We start from the raw sequence: 16,490 nt of genomic DNA on the forward strand, positions 1-16,490 counted from the left end.
AATATGGATTCGTGTGACTGGGTAATATTAAGAGTCGTAATATATCAAGAATTGAATACATTGTTAAATAATAACCACATATAAGTAAATTGTCACATTTACTGATCAATTCTTATTTCAGCATTACTTTCAACAGATTGCAGTAAGTGTAGGAGTGAAAGGGGATTTTGAATTATCCTTCCATTGCTTATTTCATTAGCTTCTTTACGCGCACTCAGACAAGTGGGAAAATGAGTTGGATACAGTGGATAAGTAAATCAATTATATGATCTAAAAAAAACTGGTTCGACTTGCAATTATCAAAGTCTAATTAGTCAGAAGAAATGTTTATCTTGCGTCCTGGAGTGCCATAGCGACAGTTGTGTTTTATGGGGGGAAATTAAATATGTCATTCGAAATTATCTTGGCATATGGTGATTCCTATGATCATATCTGAAGTGCAAAACAATAAAACTTGAATTAAAAAGATAAAGATAATGACAATATTTCTATTCTTCCTGGGTAATGAGACAAGTGTTAAGCTCATTAGAAAATCCTGTATTCAGTACTGGCCTCTACAGAAACTTTAGATTTCACAATTTTATTTGCTCTAACAATAAAAGGAAGTCTCACTTTTTGTATATCTACTTTATATCTATGTATATCCAACATATGATATGCATATGTATATATACATAAGCACACAAACGTACACTTACACACAAATATATTATTTAAAAGTATGTATGCATGTATGCACATTAATCGTTATGTACATATGTGTGTGTGTGCTATGCATGTATGTGTATGCATAAGTTAAACAGGATGACCACTGCAAGACGAAAATAACGGTGACTGTTATGCAATTAGTGGGAATATTATCATAAGCCATTTACATAATGATGGAAAAGAAATATGCGTGTAATTATCAATGAATCTTTATTTGGCAAAATATAGGTTTATCAATTTGGTAAATTTGCCGTCAGGATGGTTTTTAAAAATCTTGTTTGGATTAGAATAGAAAAATAATTTACAGGTTGAGCTGAATGTTCTTTCCGTTGGACAGAACCACGCCAGAGGGACCAGCGCTGGCCACGAACACACCAGGTTCCAGCTGGATCAGCTGGCCATCCTTGGTCACGATTCCTGAGGCTCCCACCAGATGCCCATAGGTATCGCGCTTCTGGACGAAGTGGAGGTCGTCGGTCAGCTGGATGTTGGAGCCGTCCTTGGTGACGATGCCAGATGGGCCAACCAGCACGATGTTGTTAGCCTGGGCGTGTGTGAACTGGACGTTGTTACCATCTGGGCGAACGATGCCAGAGTGGCCAATCACGCCACGCTGGGACACCATCTGAGCCACGGGGAGAGGAGCAGCTGGTGCAGCAGCGTGAAGGGTGGCCTCTCCGTGGGTAAGCTGGCGGTTGGCGCCAGACTTCGTGACGATGCCAGCGGGTCCAACGAGTACGATGCTGTTGGCGAAGTCGTGGGAGAACTGGGTGTTCACCCCATCGGGGCTGACGATGCCCGCAGGCCCAACCTGTGCGCTCACGCCGACGGCGAACACGCAGATAGCTGCCTGTGGGGAGATGCAAGTCACTTTGTCATTCACGGATAGCCTCACTTGAGAAAAAGTATTCATAGATCTTTTAACCGTTCACAAATCACTTCACATGATAATATAAGATAAAGAAATCGCTGTAGACATTGACAAACAAACTCAGAGAGATCCTCACCAAAACTTTCATATTGATCTTGCTCGTTGGTCACAGAACTCCAACCCTGGCTTCTGCGAGCCTGAATGATACCAGAACTCTGTGGAAACGTCTTTATATACCTGGCGTGGCCTGTTTAATCCAGCATAACCTTCCAGGGCGTCGATTGCTGATGTCCTTGTGTCAGGAGCCAGTAAGTGAGCCCCGGAGATCAGTGGCCTCTCGATGTGAAATCACTCATTAAAGGAACTTTTTTTTCTCCAGCTTTTATATAAATCTTGCTTGACAAGCTGGTAAAGATCTTGGGAAATCATTTATTTACTATCAATATCATATTGATGGTATATTTGGTAACTTTATCAAATGGACGTTATTCCTTCATAGGAAGATCTTAACCTAGTACAATTATACAAATTGTGTCTATAACAAACAAATATACTTTTTGAATACTAATATCAGTGTTTTAGAGGCAGTATATTATCTCCAGCATTAGTATAAATATAACTTCCTGTAACATCATTAAAAATGTTTATTTCTAGATAGGTTAAAAAGACACGGTTACTGACATCAGGAAGTTTAATTAAGTCAAATAAAAACACTTAAATGTCGACATTATGGATTCATGACTTTTAATATTCGTTTTTAAAGTTCCATGACTTTCCAAAATGCCTACTTCATTTTCTTATTTTCTGTTCAAGTATGAGTAATATTACATTTGGGAAATACTTTTATTGTTGACATAAGGCTCCATGATTTTGGGAGAAAATCATAAAGAAAATCAAGTATGCAGACGGAGAATTTTATTTCTGCTCCTTATTGAAGTGCAGTGAGTGTATTGTAATATATATAATAAAGTAGAAAGGAAGAGTATTTGTGGAAATCGGATGCCTCTCTTTAATGAATAGTATGTAAGAGCATAGCATTAAAACAGGAAATTTGACATACGTCTGTGTGTGTGTCTGGTTTGTGTGTATGTGGTTGGTTAGTTTGTGTGTGTGTGTGTGTGTTTGGTTTGTGTGTGTGTTTGGTTTGTGTGTGTGTTTGTGTGATTTCCTTTGAGATATTTTAGTAAAGTGAATTTACGTTAAAAGCGGCCTTTACTCGTACTTTATGAAAATCAACATTATTGTTTGTTTGTTTTTTGTTTTGGAAAGGAGCAAGTATTACTTGTAAGATGGTTTATTTGCCATTTTTTTCATCCCCGCCAGTAAATGTCTCACGATAATGCGCATTTTATGAACAGCTGTAATACAATCTAAATTGTGAATAAATCAACCAACAATGGCTATTTCTACAAATAAAATGAGTTTACATCTCTCAGTAATGTAAAACAAATGTAAAGATTTGCATACAAGATTCTGAAATCGTGCTTCACTGTAACTGCACTACCTATTAATCTTACTCTTATCTCTATGCACATTCACGTAAGAAAGGAGTATCTGGATAAAGGGAATTGGCAAAGCAGTGATAAAAACATAAACACATGAAAAATAAAAATTAGCTACACTTACAAATCGAAACGTTTATCTAAACTACAAATCTTATTCAAAAGAACATATTAGTTTTGTTTCCTGGTCCTACATATCGGAAGCTATTAAATATTCCATGGGTAAATATTTTCATATTTTTGAAATATGTACTTGTATATAGTATCAAATATTTATATTTTTTTTATAGAGCGCAGTGCATATGTATGTGTGTATATGTATAAATATGTATATATATGTACATATATATATACATATATGTATATATATTCATATGTATGCATAATGTATACATACATATGTGTGTGCCCGGGCGTATGAGTACATATAGCAAGTCTGTACAGAAGGCAGAACAAGTGTGGCTTATCTCTCCTTCAACGAATTCTTTAAAAATTACACCAATCAGGCATAGTCTTCCTTGCTTTTATTTATTCGGTTTAAGTGCTACTGTCTTCGTGTGAAAGAGAGACATTCCCAGGGATATTACCTAATTATTCTTAGTAACATTCTAGTTTCGTAGAAAGGTTTATTGGAAGTTATGTAAGTACAAAATTATCGGATGAGCTGGATGTTCTTTCCGAGCAATTGTCTAGAAACTTTTGTTTGTTAAAATCAAAATTTAACAAATGGATACATTTGCCATCAGATTACGATAAGATGGTAAAAAAAAAAAAAAGAAAAAAAAAAAAAAAAAAAAAAAAGGATTAGAATAGGAAAATAATTTACAAGTTAAGCTGAATGTTCTTTCCGTTGGATAGAACCACGCCAGAGTGACCAGCGCTGGCCACAAACACACCAGGTTCCAGCTGGATCAGCTGGCCATCCTTGGTCACGATACATATATATATATATATATATATATATATATATATATATGTGTGTATGTATACATATGCAGAGTATGTATATATACATACATACATATATACAAATATATGTGTATATATATGAATACATACATATCTGTAAATATATATATATATTTATATTTATAGATTACAATATTTATATGCACATATATATACATATAGATATGTAAATGTGTGTGTATGTATGTTTATACATTCTTATATGTTGTAAATAAAACAACAAAGTGAGGAACAAGAAAACATGAATATACCATAGCCCTTTTCACTGTAAAAACCTCTTCAGGATATGCCAATGCACAACTTATTCAGTATGAATCCTATACATACTTACATGCTCACACACACATATAAACATTATACATACATAGATACTGTGCATACATACATACATACTGTGCATGCATAGACACACGCACACACACAAACATACACACACACACGCACACACACACATACACATACACATACACACACACACACACACACACACACACACACACACACACACACACACGCACATACATATATATACTGTATACACTACCCGCACATACAAATATACAAATGTACATATACAGGTACATATACAATATATGTACTTATATATATATATATATATATATAAATATACATATACACAGTATATGTATATATATGTATATATATATATATATATATATATATAGTGCATTCTCAGTGAAGCATCATATGAGAGATAAGTGATATAGTTACAAACATATAAGTATAATACGATAGAATATTATACAAAACGAATTTCCTTCTCGAATATTATACTGTAATCAAAGTTACTGAAACCAGTGAAACCCTATTCTTTGTTAAAAGCTTAATAATGGAGCTTGATGCGATAAGTGATTCAAACTTCCAATCCGCATTCTAGCTTATTATATAATTACACATAATTCTCCACTATGCCAAAGGTAACGAGAATTTACTGTAAACATCAATACCACAAAGCCCAGAGAAAAATGTAAATATAATATTTTCTATGGACGTAACAACTGCAGATGCTCGTTATACTCGCTCTAATAGAGTGTATTTTCATGACAACAACGTATCATGCGTATGCCTGGGATTCATGATTTTCTAATGCTTCATATTCTGGTCCTTAGTCCTCTGTTACTGCAAGAGTGAATTATGCCATTTTGTCATAGTGCCCAGGTAGGTTTGACAGGGATCAACAATTTTGATCATGAAACCGAAATTGGTGACCATTAGGGATATTTTAAATACCTGTTAAACAGCGTCGTTCGAATATTGGTGGGAAAGGGAAAATATGCTTGTAATTTTTTATGAATATTTATTTGATGTTCATTGATTATGTATTGACAAATCTGTCAACTCCATCAGAGTAAGATGGGATGATATCAAGATCTTATGGAGACTAGGATGGAATATATAATAATTTATCGGGTGAGCTGGATGTTCTTTCCGTTGGACAGAATGATACCGGAGGGACCAGCCTGGACAATCGTGACACCAGGTTCCAGCTGGATCAGCTGGCCGGTCTTGGTGATGATTCCTGAGGCTCCCACCAGATGGCCGGAGACATCGCGCTTCTGGACGAAGTGGAGGTCGTCGGTCAGCTGGATGTTGGAGCCGTCCTTGGTGACGATGCCAGATGGGCCAACCAGCACGATGTTGTCAGCCTGAGCCTGTGTGAACTGGACGTTGTTACCATCTGGGCGAACGATGCCAGAGTGGCCAATCACGCCACGCTGGGACACCATCTGAGCCACGGGAAGGGGAGCAACTGGTGCAGCAACATGAAGGGTGGCCTCTCCGTGGGTAAGCTGGCGGTTGGCGCCAGACTTCGTGACGATGCCAGCGGGTCCAACCAGCACGATGTCATTGGCGAAGTCGTGGGAGAACTGAGTGTTCACTCCATCGGGACTGACGATTCCTGAAGGCCCAACCTGTGCACTGACGCCGGCGGCGAGCACGCAGATAGCTGCCTGTAGGAACATGTAGATGATATAGTTAATTACAAAAGATTTTTCACTTAACAAGTGAGCTTTAAAAAAAACAAAAAAAAACAATGCCGACTAACTAAATTGAATCCCCATCACATTTTTCACACTGATATATTTCAAAAGTTAACGGAACAAAACCTTACCAGAAACTTCATATTGATCTTGCTTATTATCCACAGAACTCCAACAAGGGCTACTGTGAGCACTGATGATGAATCTACAGAGAGAAGACTTTATATACCTACTTGGCGTGGTGGTAATGAAGTCACAGAGATCCTTATTGGCCAGCCAGTGTGGGTGTCCTTGTGTCAACGCCGTTTGTGTGGCTACCAGGGATCAGTGGCCTGGCGAGTTACTAGGCTGGACCCACCAAAATTGATCGATAATCATAGTGATAATATGACTGGATTATTATTCAATGTGCTTAGACGTACAATTCATATTTATTAACAAACATGTATATTAGGTTTGAATAAGATGGGTTTTGGAATGCATATTCGGCGATTTTTTATTATACATTGTTCGTTTCGTAAACACTAGTACCCGGGGAAAATAAAATGAAATCGACTATTCTGGAGCGCCATGAAAATCGTTTCGGAGCTAAGGAATCAACGTCCCATCTGTCTGTGAAATCTATTTCTTGCTCTCATATATATATAAGCATATATATATATACATATTCTGTATCTAGATGTATAATGTACAAATAATTATATATATATATATATATATATATATATACATTTGCAGTCACATACAAAACTGCATATATATATGTATGTGTACTTGTCTGTGTATATATATGGAGAAATAGAGAGAGTTGAATATATTTAGGCATATATAGACAGAGAGATGGGTTTATGTTTATATTCTTAGATAGATAGATATGAATGATGTATAAAGATGCATACATACACGCGCACAACCAATCACGTACATGAATGCATATAATACATATATACAAAACATATATGTGTGTGTATATATATATATACAGTATATGCTGTGTGTGTATATATATACATATATGCATGCACACACACACAATTATATATGTATATTTATATGTGTGTGTGTCTTTATCTCTCACTCTATATATAGAGAGAGGGTTAGAAAGACAAAGAGAGAGATTTAGAGTGTGTATCTGTGTGTAGGTGTGCCTGTCTGTTTGTGTCTGTCTGTGTCTGTGTATGTATGTATGCATCTATATCATCATTTACATATATATATATATATATATGTATGTATATGTATAGGTATATATTTATGTGTGTATGTGTGCATATATATGTATATATACATATATATACATGCATGTGTACATATATATACATGTATATATACATATATATGTACATGTGGGCATATATACATATATATATATATATATATATATTACATAGAGTGAGATATAGGTGTATAATTATAGATAGATATAGATATATGATGTATATAGATACATACATGGATACACACATTCCTGTATATACACATACACACACAGATACACCGGACATAAATAAACACACACACACACATATATATGTGTGTGTGTGTGTCCTTCTCTCTCTCTTTATATATATACTCATATATGTTTGTGTGTGCGCGAGTGTGTGTGTGTGTGTGTGTGTGTGCATATATATTTGCATATATATATATATACATATATATATGTATGTATTATATATACATATATATGTATGTATTATATATACATATATATGTATGTATTATATATACATATATATGTATGTATTATACATACATTATATACATATATATACATATATATGTGTATAATGTTATAACTGCAGATGCTCGTTATACTCGCTCTACAAGGGAAACTATACTTAATAGAATGTATTTTCATGATTAACGGATGACAGCATCGTATCTGCGTGTGCCTGGGATCCACAATTTCTTATGCGTCATGCTCTGGTCCTTAGTTCTCTGTTACTGCAAGAGTGAATTATGCTATTTTGTCATAGTGCCCAGGTAGGTTTGACAGGGATCAACAATTTTGATCATGAAACCGAAATTGGTGACCATTGCGAATATTTTGAATACCTGTTAAACAGCGTCGTTCGAATATTGGTGGGAAAGGGGAAATATGCTTGTAATTTTTTATGAATCTTTATTTGGTGTTCATTGATTATGTATTAACAATTCTGTCAACTCCATCAGAGTAAGATGAGATGATCTCAAGATTTTATGGAGACTAGGATGGAATATATAATAATTTATCGGGTGAGCTGGATGTTCTTTCCGTTGGACAGAATGATACCGGAGGGACCAGCCTGGACAATCGTGACACCAGGTTCCAGCTGGATCAGCTGGCCGGTCTTGGTGATGATTCCTGAGGCTCCCACCAGATGGCCGGAGACATCGCGCTTCTGGACGAAGTGGAGGTCGTCGGTCAACTGGATGTTGGAGCCGTCCTTGGTGACGATGCCAGATGGGCCAACCAGCACGATGTTGTCAGCCTGAGCCTGTGTGAACTGGACGTTGTTACCATCTGGGCGAACGATGCCAGAGTGGCCAATCACGCCACGCTGGAACACCATCTGAGCCACGGGAAGGGGAGCAGCTGGTGCAGCAACGTGAAGGGTGGCCTCTCCGTGGGTAAGCTGGCGGTTGGCGCCAGACTTCGTGACGATGCCAGCGGGTCCAACCAGCACGATGTCATTGGCGAAGTCGTGGGAGAACTGAGTGTTCACTCCATCGGGACTGACGATTCCTGAAGGCCCAACCTGTGCACTGACGCCGGCGGCGAGCACGCAGATAGCTGCCTGTGGGAACATGTAGATGATATAGTTAATTACAAAAGATTTTTCATTTAACAAGTGAGCTTTAAAAAAAAAAAAAAAAAAAAAAAACAATGCCGACTAACTAAATTGAATCCCCATCACATTTTTCACACTGATATATTTCAACAGATAACGGAACAAAACCTTACCAGAAACTTCATATTGATCTTGCTTATTATCCACAGAACTCCAACAAGGGCTACTGTGAGCACTGATGATGAATCTACAGAGAGAAGACTTTATATACCTTCTTGGCGTGGTGGTAATGAATTTACAGAGATCCTTATTGGCCAGCCAGTGTGGGTGTCCTTGTGTCAACGCCGTTTGTGTGGCTACCAGGGATCAGTGGCCCGGCGAGTTACTAGGCTGGACCCACCAAAATTGATCGATAATCATAGTGATAATATGACTGGATTATTATTCAATGTGCTTAGACGTACAATTCATATTTATTAACAAACATGTATATTAGGTTTGAATAAGATGGGTTTTGGAATGCATATTCGGCGATTTTTTATTATACATTGTTCGTTTCGCAAACACTAGTACCCGGGGAAAATAAAATGAAATCGACTATTCTGGAGCGCCATGAAAATCGTTTCGGAGCTAAGGAATCAACGTCCCATCTGTCTGTGAAATCTATTTCTTGCTCTCATATATATATAAGCATATATATATACACATTCTGTATCTAGATGTATAATGTACAAATAATTATATATATATATATATATATATATATATATATATATATATATATATTTGCAGTCACATACAAAACTGATATATATATGTATGTGTACTTGTCTGTGTATATATATGGAGAAATAGAGAGAGTTGAATATAGATAGGCATATATATAGACAGAGAGATGGGTTTATGTTTATATTCTTAGATAGATAGATATGAATGATGTATATAGATGCATACATACACGCGCACAACCAATCACGTACATGAATACATATAATACATATATACAAAACATATATGTGTGTGTATATATATATATATACAGTATATGCTGTGTGTGTATAAATATATACATATATGCATGCACACACACACAATTATATATGTATATTTATATGTGTGTGTCTTTATCTCTCACTCTATATAGAGAGAGAGGGTTAGAAAGACAAAGAGAGAGATTTAGAGTGTGTATCTGTGTGTAGGTGTGCCTGTCTGTTTGTGTCTGTCTGTGTCTGTGTATGTATGTATGCATCTATATCATCATTTACATATATATATATGTATGCATATGTATAGGTATATATTTATGTGTGTGTGTGTGCATATATATGTATATATACATATATATATGTACATGTGGGCATATATACATATATATATATATATATATATATATATATATTACATAGAGTGAGATATAGGTGTATAATTATAGATAGATATAGATATATGATGTATATAGATACATACATGCATACACATTCCTGTATATACACATACACACACAGATACACCGGACATAAATAAACACATACACACACATATATATGTGTGTGTGTGTGTGTGTCCTTCTCTCTCTCTTTATATATATACTCATATATGTTTGTGTGTGCGCGAGTGTGTGTGTGTGTGTGTGTGTGTGTGTGTGTGTGTGAGTGTGTGTGTGTGTGTGTGCATATATATTTGCATATATATATATATATATATATATATACATATATATGTATGTATTATATATACATATATATGTATGTATTATATATACATATATATGTATGTATTATATATACATATATATGTATGTATTATATATACATTATATACATATATATACATATATATGTGTATAATGTTATAACTGCAGATGCTCATTATACTCGCTCTACAAGGAAACTATACTTAATAGAATGTATTTTCATGATTAACGGATGACAGCAACGTATCTGCGTGTGCCTGGGATCCACAATTTTCTTATGCGTCATGCTCTGGTCCTTAGTTCTCTGTTACTGCAAGAGTGAATTATGCTATTTTGTCATAGTGCCCAGGTAGGTTTGACAGGGATCAACAATTTTGATCATGAAACCGAAATTGGTGACCATTGCGAATATTTTGAATACCTGTTAAACAGCGTCGTTCGAATATTGGTGGGAAAGGGGAAATATGCTTGTAATTTTTTATGAATCTTTATTTGGTGTTCATTGATTATGTATTAACAAATCTGTCAACTCCATCAGAGTAAGATGAGATGATCTCAAGATTTTATGGAGACTAGGATGGAATATATAATAATTTATCGGGTGAGCTGGATGTTCTTTCCGTTGGACAGAATGATACCGGAGGGACCAGCCTGGACAATCGTGACACCAGGTTCCAGCTGGATCAGCTGGCCGGTCTTGGTGATGATTCCTGAGGCTCCCACCAGATGGCCGGAGACATCGCGCTTCTGGACGAAGTGGAGGTCGTCGGTCAGCTGGATGTTGGAGCCGTCCTTGGTGACGATGCCAGATGGGCCAACCAGCACGATGTTGTCAGCCTGAGCCTGTGTGAACTGGACGTTGTTACCATCTGGGCGAACGATGCCAGAGTGGCCAATCACGCCACGCTGGAACACCATCTGAGCCACGGGAAGGGGAGCAGCTGGTGCAGCAACGTGAAGGGTGGCCTCTCCGTGGGTAAGCTGGCGGTTGACGCCAGACTTCGTGACGATGCCAGCGGGTCCAACCAGCACGATGTCATTGGCGAAGTCGTGGGAGAACTGAGTGTTCACTCCATCGGGACTGACGATTCCTGAAGGCCCAACCTGTGCACTGACGCCGACGGCGAGAACGCAGATAGCTGCCTGTAGATTGATACAGACAAATCATCACTGTTACAGTAAACACTTCTATAGGACTAACTTCCAAACGAACATGAAACAGAAAATCATAAATACCGAACGGAAGGAAACAAAGACTTACCAGAACTTTCATTTTGATCTTGCGTGGTGTTCACAGAAATCCAAGAGAGGCTACTGCGAGCGAGTAAGTGATACTGAAACTACCAAGGAACGGCCTTTTATACTTTCCCGAGCGGAGGGCCACGGCTCGATCGAGATCCCTATTGGCCAGCTAGGGTGGGTGTCCTTGCCTCAATGCCACCGTAGTAGAGATCAGTGCCCCGCTGACCTCAGGCATTACGTTCCCTCTGCACCGGCTACTATGATTAAACTTGAAGGCTTTAGTATGTTAACAGATGCTTCACTCTTCTTACCTGCGTATCCCGATTATATATACATATATATTGTATATATACATGTCTATTTTGTAGGAGGGGATGATTTTTGTTGCAGATCATACAAGTAAATATACATACATACATAATATATGTGTGTACGTCCACACACACACAAACACATTTGTATATACATATATGTGTGTGTGTGTGTGTGTGTGCGCCTGTATGTATTATATATATATATATACATTTGTATAAACATATATATATATACACATACGTATTCATGTTTTTTTTTTCTTTTTTTTTTTTGTGGGGGTAGGGAATGGTCGGTATATATATACAAATCTAAATACATACATATATATATATATATATATATATATATATATATATATATGTGTGTGTGTGTGTGTGTGTGTGTGTGTGTGTGTGTGTGTACATATATACATATATATACTTATATAAATATATATATATATATATATATATATATATATATAACACAGACACATGCACACACATAATCATACACACATGCCGATGTAAACATATAGATATATAGATAGATAGGCAGAGACTTAATTTTGCAAATTCGTAATGTTTGTACATATATTTGAAAATCCAGCGTCAAAGCAAGCAACGACAGAATACATATATACACACACACGCAGGCACATATACACACACATTCATGAGTATACACATATATATATATCACATCACTCCACTGTAAGCTTTGGTAATTTCCAAATTAATGTTTGGGAGGAAAACAAACTGAAATGCCGCCTTCTTGCTGGTGTCAAGCGTTTCTTGGGAGGGGAATCTAGTCGGGAAGCTGCTATTGAGATTCGGCAAAAAGAATGTGGAGTATGTGTGTTTATATATATATATATATATATATATATGTATGTGTATATATACATGTGTGTGTCTATATATCATATATATATATATATATACTTATATATATATATATATATATATATATATATACTTATATATATATATATATATTATATATAAATATATATATACATATTTGTGTGTGTGTTTGCATGTATGTGTGTTCATCTATTTATATTTCTATATATGTATAGAAATACCGCGGTTGGTAATCCTAATGATCGTTTTGATGGCGACATTCTGTTAACCATAATACCTTTCAACACACGTGTCTATTAGATTTTAAATGTACATGGAATGTTATCAATATTATATTATTTATCTTATCATTGCTCGAATTTTCTTTCTCGTGTCATTGCATCGCATCTTCTACCATTCATGTTTCTCTTACCAAAAGCGTATTGTTTTTCCTAATTAATGTAGAGTTTATCACGCTTCCGAATGTTTCTCTTATCACTATATAAGCCTTATATGTCTTACCATTACGGGAGAAAGTCTCATATCATTGTGTAGTATTGCTCTCATCATCCGCCACCACAATGTTCTGAACTCTTTTCTTATCGGTGTAGCCATGTTCACATCTGCCAACACTGCCAACCTTGTACTGGGCACTATGGAAACGCGCCGTTGGGCATGTATTGGTGGCAAATGGTCTGGTGGTACCAGCCTAACATCCTACAAGCCTGTATTTTTAGTGTCCTCTGATCAACTAATGCTGTTGGCTAGGGAATTCTATATATATAAATAGATAGATAGATGTGTGTATGTGTGTATTTATATGCACACAGACGCACACACATGTGTATATATATAGATATAGATTTTGTATGTATGTATAGATAGATAAAAGCACACAGATATATATATATATATATAGATATAAAATACAAATAAGATACACAAGGATACATACCAATAAACATACATATACACACATATCAGTAAAGTATACCTCTACAGTATTTACATCTATATTTCTCCATTTGTCTTTTTATTAATCTATAAATCCATCTATCTGCTTGTCCGAATCCAATTCTAGTCTTTGTTTCTACAGTATAGGTCACTTAATGCATTTTTGTGTACAGTGACTTTTGCAGTTTTCATTCCCCTTCTATATATTCGATGTAACATTCCTTATTTCACTTCAGGAATTTCATTATTCTGAAGTGCTAACATACTTTATGTCTCTAGTTTTACCTTTCCCATCTCTCCATAGTGTAAGGTTTTGTGAAGCCCAATTCAGCTTATTCTCCTTATAGAAACATTATTTCTTATTAATTTAAGGAACTATCTATCTATCTATTTCTGGTGTCTTCATGTTTTGTGTTTAGATAAGGATCTTAGCCATCATCCGATGTCCTATTAAAATGAGGATTGATTAAAGTAGTAAGTGATTTCCATTGAATCTTCATTTGGCAAATTCATAATGTTTGTACATATAATTTTAAAATCCAGCGTCAAAGCAAGCAACGACAGAATTCATATTCAGGAATACAGAGACTAGAGGTTAAGCTGGATGTTCTTTCCGTTGGACAGAACCACGCCAGAGGGACCAGCGCTGGCCACGAACACACCAGGTTCCAGCTGGATCAGCTGGCCATCCTTGGTCACGATTCCTGAGGCTCCCACCAGATGCCCATAGGTATCGCGCTTCTGGACGAAGTGGAGGTCGTCGGTCAGCTGGATGTTGGAGCCGTCCTTGGTGACGATGCCAGATGGGCCAACCAGCACGATGTTGTCAACCTGAGCCTGTGTGAACTGGACGTTGTTACCATCTGGGCGAACGATGCCAGAGTGGCCAATCACGCCACGCTGAGACACCATCTGAGCCACGGGAAGGGGAGCAGCTGGGGAAGCAACATGAAGAGTGGCCTCTCCGTGGGTAAGCTGGCGGTTGGCGCCAGACTTTGTGACGATGCCAGCAGGTCCAACCAGCACGATGTCATTGGCGAAGTCGTGGGAAAACTGAGTGTTTACTCCATCGGGACTGACGATTCCTGAAGGCCCAACCTGTGCACTGACGCCGGCGGCGAGCACGCAGATAGCTGCCTGAGGAAAGATGCAGATTATTAATCAAGAAGTACAGTTGTTTCCTTTCGTCAATATGAAGAGAATACGTTACACATGAAAATCAAGAATTGAGGTTATATTGCAACCAGGAAGGTTTTACAACGACGATGTCCGCATAAATGTAGACATATATATATATAAATATATATATATATATATATATATATATATTTAACAGACTTACTAAGAACTTCATGTCGTATAGTTTTCAGAGATTCAGAACTCCTGGAGAGGCTTCTGGGTCTAAAGAGATTGGTCATCCGAGGGTATATATACGTATCAACCTTGTGGCCGAAAAGCAAGCGGTTCTGTGATTGGCTCATGTATTCAGATATATCCTAGCTTACGATTGGCCAGATGTAGACCTTACAGATGTTCCCGGTGTCAGGAGGCTGTCGTTTTTACAAGGTCTCGTTCACTATCGACTTGCACCATTCCATTAAAACCGTGGATACTCATTCGTCGAAACGTGTCAAAAAAACGAACATCAAAGGCATTTTCAATGAAGTACAAAGAAAGCGTCAAATGGAAAACTTAGAACAGTCGATGCTTTCCCAAAATAAAAAATAAACCCTTTCCCGAGACGTCTTTCAGGTGACGGGGTCCTGATGCTCTCCTTCGTCTAGGTGGGAGTGACCACGCCCCTAGCCAGGTGCTCCTCCCCGTCCGCCCCTCGACGACGGCGGTCCACCTCGGTCGCCGCTGTTTCCACCTCACACATTTTAGGCAACGATATCTCCCTTGTTTATTCCTTATTCTTGCTACTTCGCGTGAGTCAATTCCTTATTCGTTCTCTTTCGTTTGAACCAAGATTAGCGGTTATGTAATGAGATCTGGTGTGTTTTTTCTTTCTTTTTTTTCTTTTTTTTTGTAAAATTTTGTGAATTCTAATATATGGTATATTTTGTTTGATAAGAGTATCTTCTAAAGGTTACAAAGTCCCTTGGTTTAATGCAATGCTCTTAAGATGGATTCATCCTAAACTTTTTTATTCATGCTTTATATAACCCCAGCAATTATTTTCGTTCGTTAAAATCTACGTATTAGCAAAGGGGAAATCAGATCTGTCCCCGCGCACCTAGAAACATACAAATCCTTACAATCCTTCGCAAGACATAGGAGACTTAGCGATAAAACTTTTTTTCTTTCTTTTTTTCCCTCTAGTTCAATCCATCCCGCTTTATACTCTGCCTAGCTATCCCGCCCGTAACAGGAGAGAGGGAGTAGGAGGAACCAGCCTTCATTGTGAACGCAAGAAAAAAACGCGGGTAAACCGTCTCAAGGTCCCTAGGGCGTGGCCGAGCCTGGTGGGGCAGGGTGGACCTTCCTTCTGTTTTGTGATCGTCCACCCAGGCCCTTGGGATACCCCGTGGTACTACCTCCATCATGGTGCCGGGGATATGATAGAGTCAGACCCGTTTTCTCGCATGAATTCAGCGCGAGGGAGATGTATTGTATTGTAAGTCTGCCGGAGAATACA

General features: G+C 37.3%; 3 protein-coding genes across 3 annotated transcripts; all 3 read right to left on the reverse strand.

Annotated features, from left to right (window-relative positions):
• Window positions 1-901: 901 nt before the first annotated feature.
• LOC125047164 lies at window positions 902-6,283 on the reverse strand. The gene is made up of 5 exons (XM_047645282.1): window positions 6,185-6,283; window positions 5,479-6,023; window positions 1,817-1,913; window positions 1,716-1,733; window positions 902-1,558 (listed from the first exon to the last, which is right to left on the reverse strand). Exons 1-5 carry the CDS (start codon window positions 6,194-6,196, stop codon window positions 1,010-1,012), a joined length of 1,221 nt encoding a protein of 406 aa, XP_047501238.1. The 5' UTR covers window positions 6,197-6,283; the 3' UTR covers window positions 902-1,009.
• Window positions 6,284-8,158: 1,875 nt separating this feature from the next.
• Window positions 8,159-11,839, reverse strand: LOC125047165. Its single transcript, XM_047645283.1, has 4 exons — window positions 11,779-11,839; window positions 11,125-11,660; window positions 8,998-9,085; window positions 8,159-8,830 (listed from the first exon to the last, which is right to left on the reverse strand). The coding sequence occupies exons 1-4, from the start codon at window positions 11,788-11,790 to the stop codon at window positions 8,282-8,284; spliced, it is 1,185 nt and encodes a 394-aa protein (XP_047501239.1). The 5' UTR covers window positions 11,791-11,839; the 3' UTR covers window positions 8,159-8,281.
• Window positions 11,840-14,331: 2,492 nt separating this feature from the next.
• On the reverse strand, window positions 14,332-15,322 carry LOC125047294 (cuticle protein CP1158-like). The gene is made up of 2 exons (XM_047645537.1): window positions 15,195-15,322; window positions 14,332-14,989 (listed from the first exon to the last, which is right to left on the reverse strand). The coding sequence occupies exons 1-2, from the start codon at window positions 15,204-15,206 to the stop codon at window positions 14,441-14,443; spliced, it is 561 nt and encodes a 186-aa protein (XP_047501493.1). The 5' UTR covers window positions 15,207-15,322; the 3' UTR covers window positions 14,332-14,440.
• Window positions 15,323-16,490: the final 1,168 nt, after the last annotated feature.

This window comes from Penaeus chinensis, chromosome 40 (assembly GCF_019202785.1).
Source record: "Penaeus chinensis breed Huanghai No. 1 chromosome 40, ASM1920278v2, whole genome shotgun sequence".
In the NCBI taxonomy this organism is placed as follows: domain Eukaryota; kingdom Metazoa; phylum Arthropoda; class Malacostraca; order Decapoda; family Penaeidae; genus Penaeus; species Penaeus chinensis.

Excerpts from the sequence above, each read along its gene's own strand:
- LOC125047164 (XM_047645282.1), bottom strand. Across the intron at positions 1,914-5,478 it reads AAGAACATCCAGCTCACCCG|GCCACTGATCTCCGGGGCTC; the intron begins ATAAATTATTAT and ends TCACATCGAGAG.
- LOC125047165 (XM_047645283.1), bottom strand. Across the intron at positions 9,086-11,124 it reads TCCAACGGAAAGAACATCCA|TCTTCTCTCTGTAGATTCAT; the intron begins GCTCACCCGATA and ends AGGTATATAAAG. Across the intron at positions 8,831-8,997 it reads AGATCAATATGAAGTTTCTG|GCAGCTATCTGCGTGCTCGC; the intron begins GTAAGGTTTTGT and ends ATGTTCCCACAG.